General features: G+C 39.1%; 2 protein-coding genes across 3 annotated transcripts; both read right to left on the bottom strand.

Moving 5' to 3' along the window:
• Positions 1-469: 469 nt before the first annotated feature.
• Positions 470-9,175, bottom strand: copb1 (COPI coat complex subunit beta 1). Its single transcript, XM_074667133.1, has 22 exons — positions 9,022-9,175; positions 7,549-7,701; positions 7,052-7,281; positions 6,120-6,289; positions 5,912-6,026; positions 5,720-5,812; positions 5,480-5,617; positions 5,223-5,342; positions 4,760-4,867; positions 4,500-4,646; positions 4,209-4,354; positions 3,841-3,937; positions 3,595-3,755; positions 3,367-3,487; positions 3,062-3,289; positions 2,611-2,790; positions 2,097-2,241; positions 1,867-1,986; positions 1,617-1,762; positions 1,401-1,490; positions 985-1,140; positions 470-779 (listed from the first exon to the last, which is right to left on the bottom strand). The coding sequence occupies exons 2-22, from the start codon at positions 7,637-7,639 to the stop codon at positions 720-722; spliced, it is 2,862 nt and encodes a 953-aa protein (XP_074523234.1). The 5' UTR covers positions 7,640-7,701; positions 9,022-9,175; the 3' UTR covers positions 470-719.
• Positions 9,176-10,291: 1,116 nt separating this feature from the next.
• terb2 (telomere repeat binding bouquet formation protein 2) lies at positions 10,292-12,240 on the bottom strand. Of its 2 annotated transcripts, none has more exons than XM_074667053.1 (6): positions 11,992-12,240; positions 11,773-11,854; positions 11,536-11,675; positions 11,321-11,381; positions 11,030-11,109; positions 10,292-10,853 (listed from the first exon to the last, which is right to left on the bottom strand). In XM_074667053.1, exons 1-6 carry the CDS (start codon positions 12,053-12,055, stop codon positions 10,729-10,731), a joined length of 552 nt encoding a protein of 183 aa, XP_074523154.1. In that variant the 5' UTR covers positions 12,056-12,240; the 3' UTR covers positions 10,292-10,728. The 2 variants fall into 2 exon arrangements, with proteins under 2 accessions (XP_074523154.1, XP_074523155.1); XM_074667054.1 differs by having other exon boundaries at positions 11,773-11,851.
• Positions 12,241-14,464: the final 2,224 nt, after the last annotated feature.

Here is a 14,464-nt window from a genome sequence, read left to right as displayed (position 1 = left end):
AATTCCAGTCAGTTTCACACTGTGCAGCATATCACACTTAAAGCATCTGAGGAATTCTAATTAGAGCCCAGAGCAATGGAGCTGGACCCAGCACGAGCTCCAGGCAGAAGTCGCCTCACTTAAAGGAGCAGTGACAATTCTCTCTGAAATCACATCTTAAACATCCACCGTCATTACAAATGTTCAGCAAAGTGTTTTTTTTTAACAGGATCAGATAGCAAACTTCAACCAAAAGTTGTTTTGTGAATAGTCAATTCAATATTTTGCTTCTTATGCTTCTAGATACACACAAGATCTTGTAATCCATGATACCCTTTCTCTGTTAATCTATATATGTAAGTACAGGTAAGAAAAAAAGTCAGTAAAGATGACAACCTGACAACCATCTACATTAATGCCTTTATTTCAGAAATCAAATTATTTGAACCATAAAGACTAAATGTAAAGAGGAAAGTGTCAAAATAAACTTAAAAACATGTAAAATCAACAAAAAATCCATGTGGCAAAGTTTTCTCATTCTCTTAATACATACGTTTATTGATAGTTGACCAGACAGAGAAAAACATTTTTGAGATGTATTTTAGACAGTAAAATAAAAAAAGCAGAGAAGCAACTGAATGTATAGAGCTCTTAATTTTCTGTGCAGAGGAAGCTGTATAATGATGAGCGATACAAGAGAAACAGCAGGCAACTTTACATAGTCAGAGGGATCAGGTGGTTCAGACATTTGTCTTCTTTTGGGAAAGGTTGATCTTGTCACCAAGGCTCAGCGCCATCCCCTGTGAAATGAAGGAGGAAGGATTTATCATTACAGGCTGTCCATGCTGATAAGAGCATTATGCTTCACAGGAGCACAACATTAAATGCTACTTTCGTTGTTCTTTCCCTCCACAACATGATTTTGTGGCACTGCCCTACAAACTGCATCCAACAACATTACTCCTCAGATGCTTTAGGCTGCAGCGTGTAGCAGCTGTGACCCACCTGACTTTTGGCTCTGATGCGTATGTGTCCGTTGACAGGTGCGTCTGGCCCCAGGTGGATGGGCTTCTCGATGCTGACATTAGCCAGAGCGTCTTCTCCAAAGATAGAACGAGCATAAAGGTTGGCAGCCATGAATCCGCAAAAGCCAGACAGAGCCTGGTGTGTACACAAAAAGCAAAGAGTTGAGACTATTATATAACATCAACAGAGTATTGTTGAGGTGAAGACCTGGACAGAGTTACATAAATACAGTATGAAACCTACAGTTATATTTAGACCACACCTAAACCTACTTTACTTCATAACATAAATGAACGCTGGGAGTATAAACCACCTCTTTGACTCCTCTGAGAGTCTACATCAGTTTTAAAACCTCTTACTGTTTTGTTTTGCTGTATGTGATGGCAAATACAAACCTTCTCAGGAGTCAGACACTTCATGTTGGTGGACTTGAGGATATGCTGAAGGTAATCATTCAGATCAGTGATGTTGGTGTTTACTGTCACCTACAAGAAAGAAAGTTTGCACATGTGGTTAATTTCGAAGAGGAATGTGACAACTGGAGAACAGCAGACCTTAATTGCATGTTTGACTAGAATGGCCGAAACTGTTATTTCTTTAGGAAATCTTACCTTATTTTCCCACTCAAATTCTGCCCACATCTGTCTGAACTCTGCATCAGTGCAGGAGGCTGGCTGGATGTAGTCCATGATGTCGATGTGGATGTCACTGAGGACGACGCAGTTTCTGTCGCTAGCAGCCCCAGACACATCGTAAACTGGGAAGACAGAATCACACATTTCATCAGATCAGAAAACATGCCCTGAGAACAGATAGAAACAAACAACACGTACTCAGATATAAAGACAACAAATCTCTTACCAATGTTACCAAATATAATGCCGTTCTCAGTAGAAGCCACCTTGACGTTTGCCTTAATGTTTGCAAAATCATGAGGAGCAAGAGTGAGAGGTGAAGGCTTCTCAACCAACTTGAGATCACCTACAGAAGGGAGTCGAAGAAAAATATGAATGTAGGCTACTGAATCAGCAACACTTAAGATGAGCAAAGTATGGTGGAAGGAGGTGAGCTGCAGAATAAACTAGACTCACCTAGGGTAGCTAGCTCAAGGGTGCAGTTCTGCAGAGTGTCACTTGTTTGGTTAACAACCAGCACATCCAGCACAATGTCATACTGGTTGACGTGAACATAGGCTTCTGCATAAACTGGGTCTGAGAAGCCTGTCAGCTGGGTCACCTGGGTCAAACACAAGGAAGACACTTTTAATCATCAGTTAAACACAGCTGTGCTAAAATATTTAGTAAGGGATCTAAAATGTTCATGCTGGTCATAACCTGGATAATAAATAAATTAACAAAGACTGAAAGAAGGAAAAAAGAAAGAAAGAAAATGTACATAACATTACAAGGATTTAATCCCTCAACTACACCAAAAATGCAAAATCCTCATGACAAATATCACTCTGAAGTCTTTATTTTCCCATCATAGCTAAATAATGTAAGGGAAAATTTCCAAATAAATGACTTTTCATCTCCAAGCACAGGAAGTATTTTTGGCCCAAAATCTCTTCCACACACTGTGGTCTCTGCAGGAGTTGCTGTGTACCTTGTTGAGTTTTGAAGCCAGGGGATCAGCAGCCTCCTTCCTCTGGGTGTTGCCCATGGCAGCCAGCAGACTGAGCTGGAACTGGTCCTCCTTGGATGTCATTTCATTTTTGGCCGTCAGCTGCATAAAGGAGATGGGGTCGTCTGCCTGCACCGTGACATTCCGTTTCTCAGACTCTTTCTGTGGTCAGAAGAAACACATATGGTTATTATCGTAGTACGACACAGCTTATGTTTTTAAACTATGTTGAAAAATAGCTTTTAAAATCTTAAAACAAAAACGTTTTAGTTTATGAACGGTTACAACAAGTGATATAGAACTGAATGAAAGAGAGCTTGGACCAATATATGCAATCAACACCAATAATCTGTTCTCTGAGCTGACGTCTCAGCTGTACTTGACTGTCAGCAGGTTAAATATGAGTTCATCCCTCCGGGGAGTCGGTCATTACCTTCTGTGACAGCTTCTCCTCTTCCAGTCTGACGGTCAGCATATGTGACAGGGATTTGCGGCACTCCTTGTTAAAAATGTCATTCATAAGTGGTGAGCACTCTGACAGCACCTTGAGGCACAGCGAGATGCGGTCCACATCATCGTCTGTAATTGGTTTCTTGGGCAGAGAGGACTTGCCCAGGTGCAGCACAGTGACCATGATCAGCATGGCTTCTGCAACGAAAGACTGAGAGGGACAGCAGGGATAAGATGAACATGTTACCTCACAGTTTTTCATAAAGCTGGTGTCTACCAATAACTTACATTTTGTTTCTTTTTATCTTGAACAATAGCAACATAGCGCAAGGCCACTTTGGTGAGCGTGGTGGCCAGGGAAGCTGCCACATAGAAGTCTCCGTCCATAAGGAAGCCTCTGAGTGGAGGTCTGAAACAACAAAAATCCAACTTAAGTTAGAAGAGAGCTAAGTGCTAAGAGGTCAAAACTCGTTACAATCAATCTAATTTTACAATTAGACAGAATCCTGATTTTACCTGTCCTCCTCTTTCTTGGACGGCCTGGATGAGCTGAGGGCACTCTGCGTCACATATGTGCCCATCTCTGTCACCAGCTTCTGGGCTGGAGCCGCGCTAACTTCGTCCTCCGGTTTCACCTCTCCGGTCTCCTTCTTTATCTCGTTTTCTACAATCGGGATCTGATCAAGCAAGGGGAAGATGTTAGGTCCCTGTTGGCAATATGACTAAGCCTGCAAAGCTCTGACAACAAAAAAGAAATCATACCTCTCCCAAGGACCTGCGTACTTCTGTCATCACGCTTTGTATGTCTTCCTTGGTGCTGCAGTATTCACCCAAGATCCACAAAGCTCCTCTGTAGATCCTGGCATATGAAAATGTTGACAAATGTGATCGAAATTCACAATCCTACACGCTCTTGTATGAATATACTGGGACAGAGTACAGTCTATAAAACAATGGATTTTAAAGAGGAACTTGACATTTCCACTACTTTTTATTTGACAAGCTGTTATGTATCATTTAGTATTTAGTTAATGATTGACTTATCTATCAAAATCAAATTAGCTCTGACAGTTTGACACAGTCTGGGTAGACAACGCAAACATTTCCTTTGATTTGCATAAGAACCTTACTTGACAGTTTTGATGGCATGAAAGACTTCCAGCATCTTCTCAATGACGAGTGGTCTTAAATTGTCAAATCTCTGAATTGCCTCTCGTACAAATTCCAGCACATCAGCAGCAGCTGCCTCATTAGTGTCACTTAGGAATTCCATTAGCTGTAAAACCAAACACAAAGCGAGGTCTTAAGATTGAATTATTTACAGAATTTATGATTTAAAACCACAATACGGGTTTCTCATAAAGAGATCCAAATTTCAGCAGTATACTTGTCTCAGTGTGCTTGAAAAACATGAAACTCACCACAGGAATGACATTTGCTGCCATGTCAGGGAAGCGCACACTGCATGAGTGGAGAGTGCGCACCAACAGCTGCCTGTATTTATCCGTGTCTTCATGTTCTGTTACGTTGTTGGTCTTGATCACCTCTTTCTTCAAAACTATCACCAGCTGAAGAGAAATACACCATTGACAAAATTGCAGAACATTCCCCAGAGAAAATCCAGGTCCAATCTTCAGCATGAAAACAACAGTTAAAAACATAAACTATACATGCCACTGACCTCCTCTACATTACGAGATGACACAAGGTCCAGCGCCAGCTGCAAGGTCTTCTTCCTGACCTCCAGGTCAGGAGTGGTGAGAACACGCAGGATGTCCATCACAAGGTCCTGGATAAAAGAGCCACATGTTACCACATTAAAGTCTAAATAGAGAGTATAAATCATAAATGCAGCAAACTGACGTCTCAACGTAAAAGTACAAGAGTCAGGTTCTAATCTCGCCCTGTCATTTTAAACCCCTTTATATCCAAGCTGCACTCGTGTAAATTGAAAATTTTCTTTTTTTTAAATTCTAATTTATCAAAAGTAACTGAAACAATCATTGTCATTAATAAACTCACTTGAAGGGTATTTTAGTGTCACTGAGACTGAAACATTTGGCTCTTTTTAGCTGATATAGGACAAATGCTAAAAATTTGACTGACTACTGTTTGTAGTTGTTAACAACCACAACACAATGTACCTGAAGGACACGCTCATGAGTGGGGTGCTCTTTCAGTTCAATCAGGCGGTCTAGAACAATCAGCTTCACGTTGTTGTCGCTCTCCTTGATAATCAAATCAATGTAGCACTGGGCAGCAGCCTGGAAACCAATAAAGCACAGACATTGTTAGAGACTCAGGTCAATCAGAGTTTACTCTGCCAGAACACACTGCCATACTACCAGGTATGAAAGTTACAAGTGATTCAAAAGGACACCGATAAACATTGGTGATATACCTTGATGGCAGTCGGGGCACTAGAGAGGGTTACAAGAGTACCAGCAGCTTCATATTTGACGGCAGGACTGGAAGACTGCAGCAGGTTGTAGATGCAACGGATGAACCGAGCACGCTCAGATGGGTTAGCATGACAGACCTAAGACAGAGGAGAAAAGAAGAACAGCAATGGGTCAGCCGTCAAAGATGATCTTCAGGGAAACTTCTTTTGTGCTACATCATGGCCGGAACTCTAACTCACCTTGTAAATCAGCTCCACGATGACCAGCTGGAGAATGTCGCCAAAAGTGTGAACTTGGTCAATGCACGTGCTGAGGTAATCCAAAGCTCGGTCCTGTAGAATGTGAAGAAGTCATTAGCAGGATGCAAATGAGGCTTTCTTGATTCTTACCTTTGAATAAAATTGGCAAAAAAAGAACAGTTTTCAACAAACCTGATCTGCATGAATCAGCATCATGAAGGCATTTCTCTTACAACTGGCATCTTTCTCATTAACCAAGAAATCATGAATCAACTCTGGGGCATCTGGGATGAGATGTTCGAAGTTTCTAAAGAAAACAAAAGTAATCAGTTGTTGTTGTTTTAAACATATGCATGCCTGTGGTGAGAAAACTGAGCATGAACTGGTTCACAGTTTGTACCTGTAGATGGTGTAAATGGCCAGGACAGCGTTGCGGCGAACATAGCTGTGACGATGCTCCAGGCAGGCTCTGATCGCTGGCATGAGGGGCTCAAGCAACTCAGACTCCTTCAGTTTGCACAGGAAACGCAGAGTGGAGCCACGGATGAACTCATTGGGATGCTGCAGGTCCTGAAGTTCAAAACAAGAGAATTTGAGTTCTGTTCAGTTACATATTAAAAAAATAGTATGCACCATAGAGTGTAAAACAAATGGATGACATCCTGCTTGGCTTGAAGTGAGGTCACCACGAAACTGCTCCCCCTGATGACTGGCTGCAGTATAGGTCAAAAAAATCCATTTCCTCAGCCATTCCAGATGGGCTCTGGTCAAACTTTAAGAGGTTGATATGCCTCGCAGAAATGTTTCTCACATCCAATTGTTGCAGTGATCTAAAGATATCATTTGGCTTCTTTGTATTCAGGTCCTCTTCTTATGAAAAGTTTTGTTTTCTTTAGCTACAAGGGGTTAAAAATGGGGCCTCACGTCATGTTTGACAATGATTGACAGCTGCCGCTCTTGTGTATTTTTTCCGGGGACTGCAAAAGATGTTGGGAGGGGGAGCCAAAAAGAGATTTGACCATTGAAGGGAAAAAAAAAAAAAAAGATATTATTTTTGTCACCCTGCTCCACTTAAATTCTCTCTAAGTTCCTCATAGCCTCTACTGCGCAGACTCCGGCTGTGCCTCTGACGGGTGTATTTTGGCTTTAAGACCGTACAACAGTAAACGGCATAGCCACGCTGTCCACTCTATATACAGTCTATGGTATGCACTGAATTTGACAACTGAAAAAAATTATTAGCTCGACCCGAAGATGTGTGGATGTTACCAAAGAAGGACAACTTATCTGAAAATATACAAAAGAACTGTCAGTACACAACAATTTACCAACCTTCCTGTAGGCATCACAGACCAGGATCATCTCCTGAAGGAGCTTGCCATCTGGGGTTGTTTTTGGAACAATCTCCCAGAAAACCAGCAGCAGCTTCTTGATGGTGTGGTCTTGGAGTGGCAGCACAAAGCGAATTATGGTCATCAGCAGTCCAGGCAGCTTCTCCCCATTAAGGATCATGATGATGACCTTCTTCAGGGCTTCCGTCTTTGCCTTGATCTCCCCCTTTTCTGGAGAAAAAGAGATAAGTGTTTGATTTGTTGTTTTTAATATTTTAGTCAGCATGGTTTGCATCACACAACATAATCAAAGCAATATTTGAGAACCAACAGTGTTTGGTTTTTGACTTTGATTTTTCAATGTTATGACTACTGTATATCATATTACACTCTTTGTGTTTTGTTTGAGAAATAGACTCTAGAAATTGAAGTCTCACATCTGACAGGTCTCGAGACTTTTTAAAAACAGGATGGCAAATCAACATCAATTCTACTTACCAAGGTCAGTTTTCAAGCTGACTTCAGAGGGAGGTTCTGAATCAGATGTAACATTGATCAGGGTGTAACAAACGTTTTCTGCAGCCGTCATTTTGCTGCTGTTCTTGACACCACTTAGATGAATTCCTCTAAACGACGCTCACTGGATGATACCTGTGGAACACACAAAACAACTCAATTAGAAAAGAATACTTTCCATGGTCAACTATTAACAAATAAAAATGGCATTTCACAGCAAATAAGATTGTGATTCATGTAAGTGTGGGTGGCCACAGTGGTTAGTAACTTTGGCAAACCACTTGCCACAGTGGCTGGTGAGAAAAACAGTTGATGTGCAGCCTGGCTGCATGCTATTTCCTGTCCTGCAGTATATAGCAGTTGCTGTATAGGTAATGTATGTCACTTTATGAACTTGGAAAATTCTTACATACAAAAAAGAACAAACAAAAAGAAAGAAAGAAAAAGAAACAACCACACACACAAGGTTTAACACCAAAATTCAGAAAAAAGGGGATATCTCAGTTCTTGTAATCAGGGATGTCTTGGGCCTAAATCAAAATTGGCTGGTAATCTAAAATTGATTGCTCTAGATGACCAGCCCATTTGCGGCTTGGCCATTATTAGAATCTTTGACAGCCACATACCATAAATATCAGCAGATACAACTAATAAAGCTCTTGCCAATACTAATGATATAGTGGTAAATGTAAAAAAAAAAAAAAAATAAAAAAAAAGTTGACATAAATTGGGAAAAGTTATGAGGTGGAGCTAAAACTGAACGTCATCTTCTTACTGTACAGTGATCTTGATATTGATCGTATTTCTATGATTTTACGTTTACCTTGCAGTATTTTACAGGACTCTTTTCGCACATTGCTGCTATATGTTGTCTCTGCTGCAGTTATAATGTATGAAAGTTGCTATATAAACAAAGATGACTGAGTTTATGACGAGGAGCACCAGATTACTGATGAACTGTCATAAGAGATACAACGAAGCATAAAGATGTCACCGTTGAAAGACACTGGTCTTATGACCATCGAGTAATTTGGTCGCACATAATAGTAAAACACTGGTAAAACAGCTATGACAAAGAGCTGACACAGAAACAATACAAATAGTGCCACTTCCAAAGAAAACAAGAGGGCAAAGTGACACGCATCAGTAATATCCTCATTCAGCTCTACGGCTAACCGGGTGATGTAGCTTCAATGTTGGTATCTGCTTTAGCACACACAGCTGTTTAACAAACACCAGATTAAACGCAATAACTACAAGTCAGTCGACACCTCAGCTTATTAGAAGCATTTAATTGAAGTTCAATTATATAGTAAGAAGTGAATGTTCGCTAATGTCAGCGTAGCTTCTGTTAGCAATGAAATGGAGGACAGTAACGTTAGCCAGTTAGCAGTAAGCACGGGTAAAGACAAAAAACGACGCTCAGGGTTATTTGTATCAATCAAAATAACCTACCAAACTGCACGACCGCTATCCTCCTGAGTATCTTTGGATATCCAGTTATGGATATTCACATCTGAGAAACTCAGCAGTCGCTCCGCTTGGTGAGACGTCTCTTCGGTCCTCCACCACTTCCGAGTGACGTGGAAGATTACTTTCTGAGCCACATCACAGCTACGGTGCGCCGGAAGGTTCAAACGCGAGTGCTTCAAAACCAGACCAGAAAATCAAGAGAACTTTTCAAACACAGCAACAATAAAAACCACAACGTCATCAAAAACAACAGTTTAATAATAATAATAATAATAATAATAATAATAATAATAATAATAATAATAATAATAATAATAATAATAATAATGTAATAAACTCAAATTAAACGTTTTGTTTAGTTGTTCTATCCGTAATATTATTGTTTGAGCTACTGAACGCTGTCTCTGGCATCTTTGCAGGAACCTACATCAAGTTTTAGAGGAAATCCTGCAAACTCAACGTGTGGAAAGAAACATTACCCTGGCTGGTTTATGTTGCCAGGGGGCACAGAGAAGAAACATCTGGGCAGCTGTGTTTGCGCGGTCACTAATACCTTTTTTTTTTTGTTTGTTTTTTGTTCAGTAGCCATTTAAATAACTAAGATATCCACAGACACTTATACAATACAACAGTCATATGATAAATTGTGCCTGAAAAAGCACAAGCAGAAGCGAAATGCTTCTTCTTCAAGCCTTCTTAAAGAAAAGAAAAATCCAACAAGCCACTGACTGTCAAAGAGTCAGGAAATAAAGAAACAGATAAATCATTAACTTTTTCATTTTTTTAAAATCTTTAAATAAAAGTGAATCACAGTTTTTTTTTTTAACTGTATACTGGCATCATTCCAAACTCTAACTTCAACAACAGAAACCACTTTCCTTTAAGTTCATTTCATGGCTTTCTGTAGAATAAATTTACAAACAACTCTCAAATCATATTGAATTGGAGCAGGGACTGAATTGAGAAGAGCTTTTGCATTAATTGTTTAAGTTAAATTGATTTTGCCCTGAACATTAAAAGAATATCTACAATTTCATCACACTGGAATCAATAAGTACTGGGTCAGTGTGAGCATAACAATCAGTCTTGTTGATTGTATTGTATTGCTAATTTTTGCAGAACCGTCAATGAATTTATGACTGTTTTATGAGTAGATCCCCTTAACTCTGCCCAATAAGACAAGAAGGGAACAAGCATTGATCACATGGTTACAAAATTTTCTGATATGCAATTTTTATTTATTGCTGGGCTAGTCAAGCAGTTAAAGGAACAAAACTCTAAGTTTCTGCAAGCATTCACACAGAAGAAGTGAGTCTTTAAGTGGATAACTTCTGATCAGAAAGTAAGGTGTGAGGTAACTTATAAAACAGAAGATTGAAAACTGTGGGGCCCTGGCACTTAGTACACAATAGTAAAATCCGTAAAGATTCATGCCGAACCCTGCACAGCATCGTGTCATCTTTTTGATTTGAATAAACGTGGTAAGTACATAATGATCTGACCCAATAGTTTAGAAGGTGATACATTAACATGCAGATACAGATGCAGCAGAGTAGAACCTAAGAAAACAAATGCACCATGTTAACATAGTTCATTTTGTATCTGCTTTTATTTGCATCACATCTACAAACATGAGTCACAGGACGGCTATTACTTTCTTGTCTTTCATACAAAATTTGTTGCTTTCTTTCAATGTGTTTTTTCATGTTGCTGTAAGCAGAAAAGAGCTTTACAGTTAGAGCACTGTAAACATCCAGGATAGTAATCATGCAGATCTCCAGAGTATTTTTTCAGCTTGTCCATGGTGATGTATCCTACAGTGAATAAGTCAACAGAAGAAAGGTTTTTGTTCACCAAAACTACAGCCATGAAGAAACATATTCTGCTATTTCTTAAAAACTAGAAATAATTTGCAGGTAAGCTATCTAATATAATTTAATGACACACAAGCATCTTGTAAAAAGATTAAGAAATTATTAAAATGCTTTACCTGTAAACTTGTTACCGACTGGATTATGACCACATTGAGGGTCTTCACTGTTAGAGGAATCTATGTCAGATGGCTCAGAACTGTTAACACAGTGAAAAGGGTGATTTAATCCATCAGCAGGTTTACTATTCAATGGGTTAAAGTTAAAAAAAAATAATACAATGGAAACCTTAAATAAATTCCTTTTGTGTCTTTATGTACTGTCACCATTCTGATAGCTACACTTTAAAACAAATAAAAGTTTATTTTTCAACAGTAAAACACATAATTTAATTTCTATGTTGGACTGACCTGTAAACTGACAGCTGATCTTCACTCTCCCAAATCAACCTCCCAACCACCTTTCTCACCTCTGAAATGATAACCAGTCTGCTGTGTGAGTTCCAGTTAAGAAAACAAGACTTTAAAATTACTAACAAGGTTTAATGAAGGACCCCCGAAGTTTTGAATGTCTCATTATTCAAGTATTTCTCTTCTAAAATTCACAAGCATGTAGAGCTCCTCACCTTCCTGCACTGAGGCTGGGGGCAGCACATAGTGACCGATGCTCACAGACTTCACACTCTGACGCATCTCACAGACAGACAGAAACAGGCTGTGAAAAACCACCACCTCACTCAAAAGGCTATCCTTGCTTTCAAATATTCTGAAATGAAGATGGAGATTCGTATTTTTGTGGGGAAAAAAACGGAAATATGACTCATAAATGGTCAGCTGGACAACAGCAGTAATTATATTCTCACCTCAGAGTATCTGGACATGTAGCATCCTCACTGAAAAGGTAGTCAGCCTTCCTCCAACAAGCCAGGGTCCCACCCTCCTCTACTACAAGAAAGTCATGAGCATATGACCCAGAGCCAAGGCGCCAAATGTCGGAGTGAAAAACGTATGAATGAAAGTAAAATCTGAGACCTGTGGCAGCTTCTCTGCTCAGGCATAAGCTATAAATTCAAGTTACTTACTCCAAAAGCTTTGACGGGCCTGAGGCACAGTGCTTGAAAACCAGGCGGACTTGTCTCTAAACATACTGATAGCTACAGTCCTCGTTCGCTTGTTAGCTTGACCTGGGTAAACTTTACTTGACAATGGTACGTTTGTTAGTTTCAACTAGTAATTTTATTTGAGTATAAACAAGAAATTGAAAAAAATAAAAAAAAAATCCTCTAGTGCCTGCAGCCGTCTTCTCAACTACTCGCCGTTTGGCGCCAAAACAGTACTGCTGCATTTAAATGCCACCAAACTGTAGTAAATCTCAATTTTTATCAAAAAAAAGGGGCGATTGCCCGTCGATGTGATAACTTTTAAACCCCATTTTATAAATGTCACTTTAGTGTCATTGTCGTTGTTCTTTTTTGCTGTCAAAAGAGTTGTACGAAAATTAATCACGCCCTAACAAAATCACCACATCTCTTTTGTAAGAAATCTTCATTGTTTGATAATTGCATTTGTTGAATGATTCCTCCTCAGACCTAACATCTCTGTATGAAGAAACAAAAGATTCATCTAACTGCCAAAGAGAAGCATTGGTGCTGGGGTTCTGCGTGAACTTGGTCATTCAGAGTCAAGGTAAATTGTACCCAATTTAAGGTAGGTTTTCTTTTTCTAGGGCTACACAAGAAATTTAGGAAATCTCCTTAAAAACATTAAGACCTACTCATTGAATAGATAATAGAACTACTAAAACATAACAGGTGATTTATCAGGCTGCATTGGTGTCATTTGTCCACTAAGTGTCAGCATTTCTATTGAATTTGCTGCATGTGTGGAGTGAAAGACTTCAGGATACAACTGCTATAGGTATGTGGGTCATATGAAGGTGAGATGGGAGAACAACAAAACAGATGAATGCATCAAGTAGCATTTAAGAGTCAGTGTCAATTCAAACACTTACTTGGACTTGCATCCAGCCATAAGTTTAGATCTCTGCGCATTAAAATAAGGGCTTGAAACTTATATGAAAACAATACTTATTTCAAACTTTTTTATAATCATATCTTCATTCTCCATTGTTGTGTCAGTTGAGAAGGTGTCATTTAGTTATATAGTTCAGTGTTATATGGGAGTCAGTGATTTTGGAAAAAAAAATCATCAGGTGGTATGATGGCTGCTGATACTGATTTTGGTATGGGAGCTTCATTGACAGAGGCTGCAAAGGGCAGGTACTGTAGCAGGGGAGAGGAAAAATTGAGTCAAAATGCAGCTTTCACAAATAATCAGTGAACTGACACATATAGAAACACATCACTGGTGACAGATTCATGATACTCTTTAGGTTTTTTTTAACAAGACATTTTATGAGGTTTAATTTGATTATTAAAAAAAGTTACTGGTGATGCCAACTGTTAACAGCAAATTCACTTTTTCATAGAAATTCCATTTTTCTTTTTTTTTTTTTTTAATAATACGTTTTAAACTAAAATATCAATTTAAATGAACTTCACATCTGTACAAACAAACATGTTTCTCCACCCAATTGTTTCCTGGTGTTGAACCTTACACTGTCTGAGTTTTCATATGACTGTATGCATGAGCAAAGAAGGATCCAAAACCTGAAGAGACTTAATATGCCTCAGTGTCCTTTGGGTATTTGAAACCAGGAAATGATGATTGTATGCACAGATACTTTTACTTATCATCTTACCTGCTCCTGGTGATACATGGGCTGCCTGAAACCCTGATGTCCTCTTCTTTAGTATTATAAGCTTGGAGCAGGAACTGGATTTAGGGCCCTGCAGGTCAAAGAACTCAAGAGCAATGTTGTGAACTCTTCAAACTCTTCATTCTGACTTTCTGCTGACTAAGTCATTTAGATTAATATCAGCCAAAGAAGTTACAGGTAGAGATGAAGCCGAAGTAGGAGACAGAGCGTAAGCTGTATTGCCCAACAAACCAAAATGGAATTCCTCAAAATTCCTCATTATAAATGCTGACTCGAATCATGAAATCTTCTTTCACAGTCCAGAGTAAATAACATAATTTCAATGATATTTAACACCCCCTAGTGGAAGCCTTGTCTCATTGATGTAGTGGGTGCGAGGAAACTTGAATGAACCATAATGAATGCATTCACTTTCATTCAGTCACTAAACAATTCAGTTGTTTTACTCATGGGTATGCAATACAACAACTTGCACCTTGATGTCCTACAAGTAGCTTACACATTATTGGAAAATTGCATCGCTTTGGGTGTTTTCTGTTAGATTGGAAGTGCGCTCTAATAAGGCACTTGAATTTGCACATCTGATCTTAATCTTGTAACTTTATTATTGTCAATTAAATCAGATAATTCCAACTTTAAAAAAGTACTAATCAGGAAGAGTTGTCTTTACAGGAAGAAAGGCAACCAGGCAAAGCTATACAAAACATATGATTCATTAAGCCAAGCAAGCATCAGCACAGTTAACAGCATTAATAAGGTCATAGTACAAACTTGCA

The sequence above is a fragment of the Halichoeres trimaculatus genome, unplaced genomic scaffold (assembly GCF_033239565.1).
Source record: "Halichoeres trimaculatus isolate MK-OKI-2021-1 unplaced genomic scaffold, fHalTri1.1 fHalTri1_scaffold_3, whole genome shotgun sequence".
NCBI lineage: Eukaryota > Metazoa > Chordata > Actinopteri > Labriformes > Labridae > Halichoeres > Halichoeres trimaculatus.
Note: the sequence above shows the minus strand (reverse complement) of the source record. Positions and strands in the feature narration are given on the sequence as shown.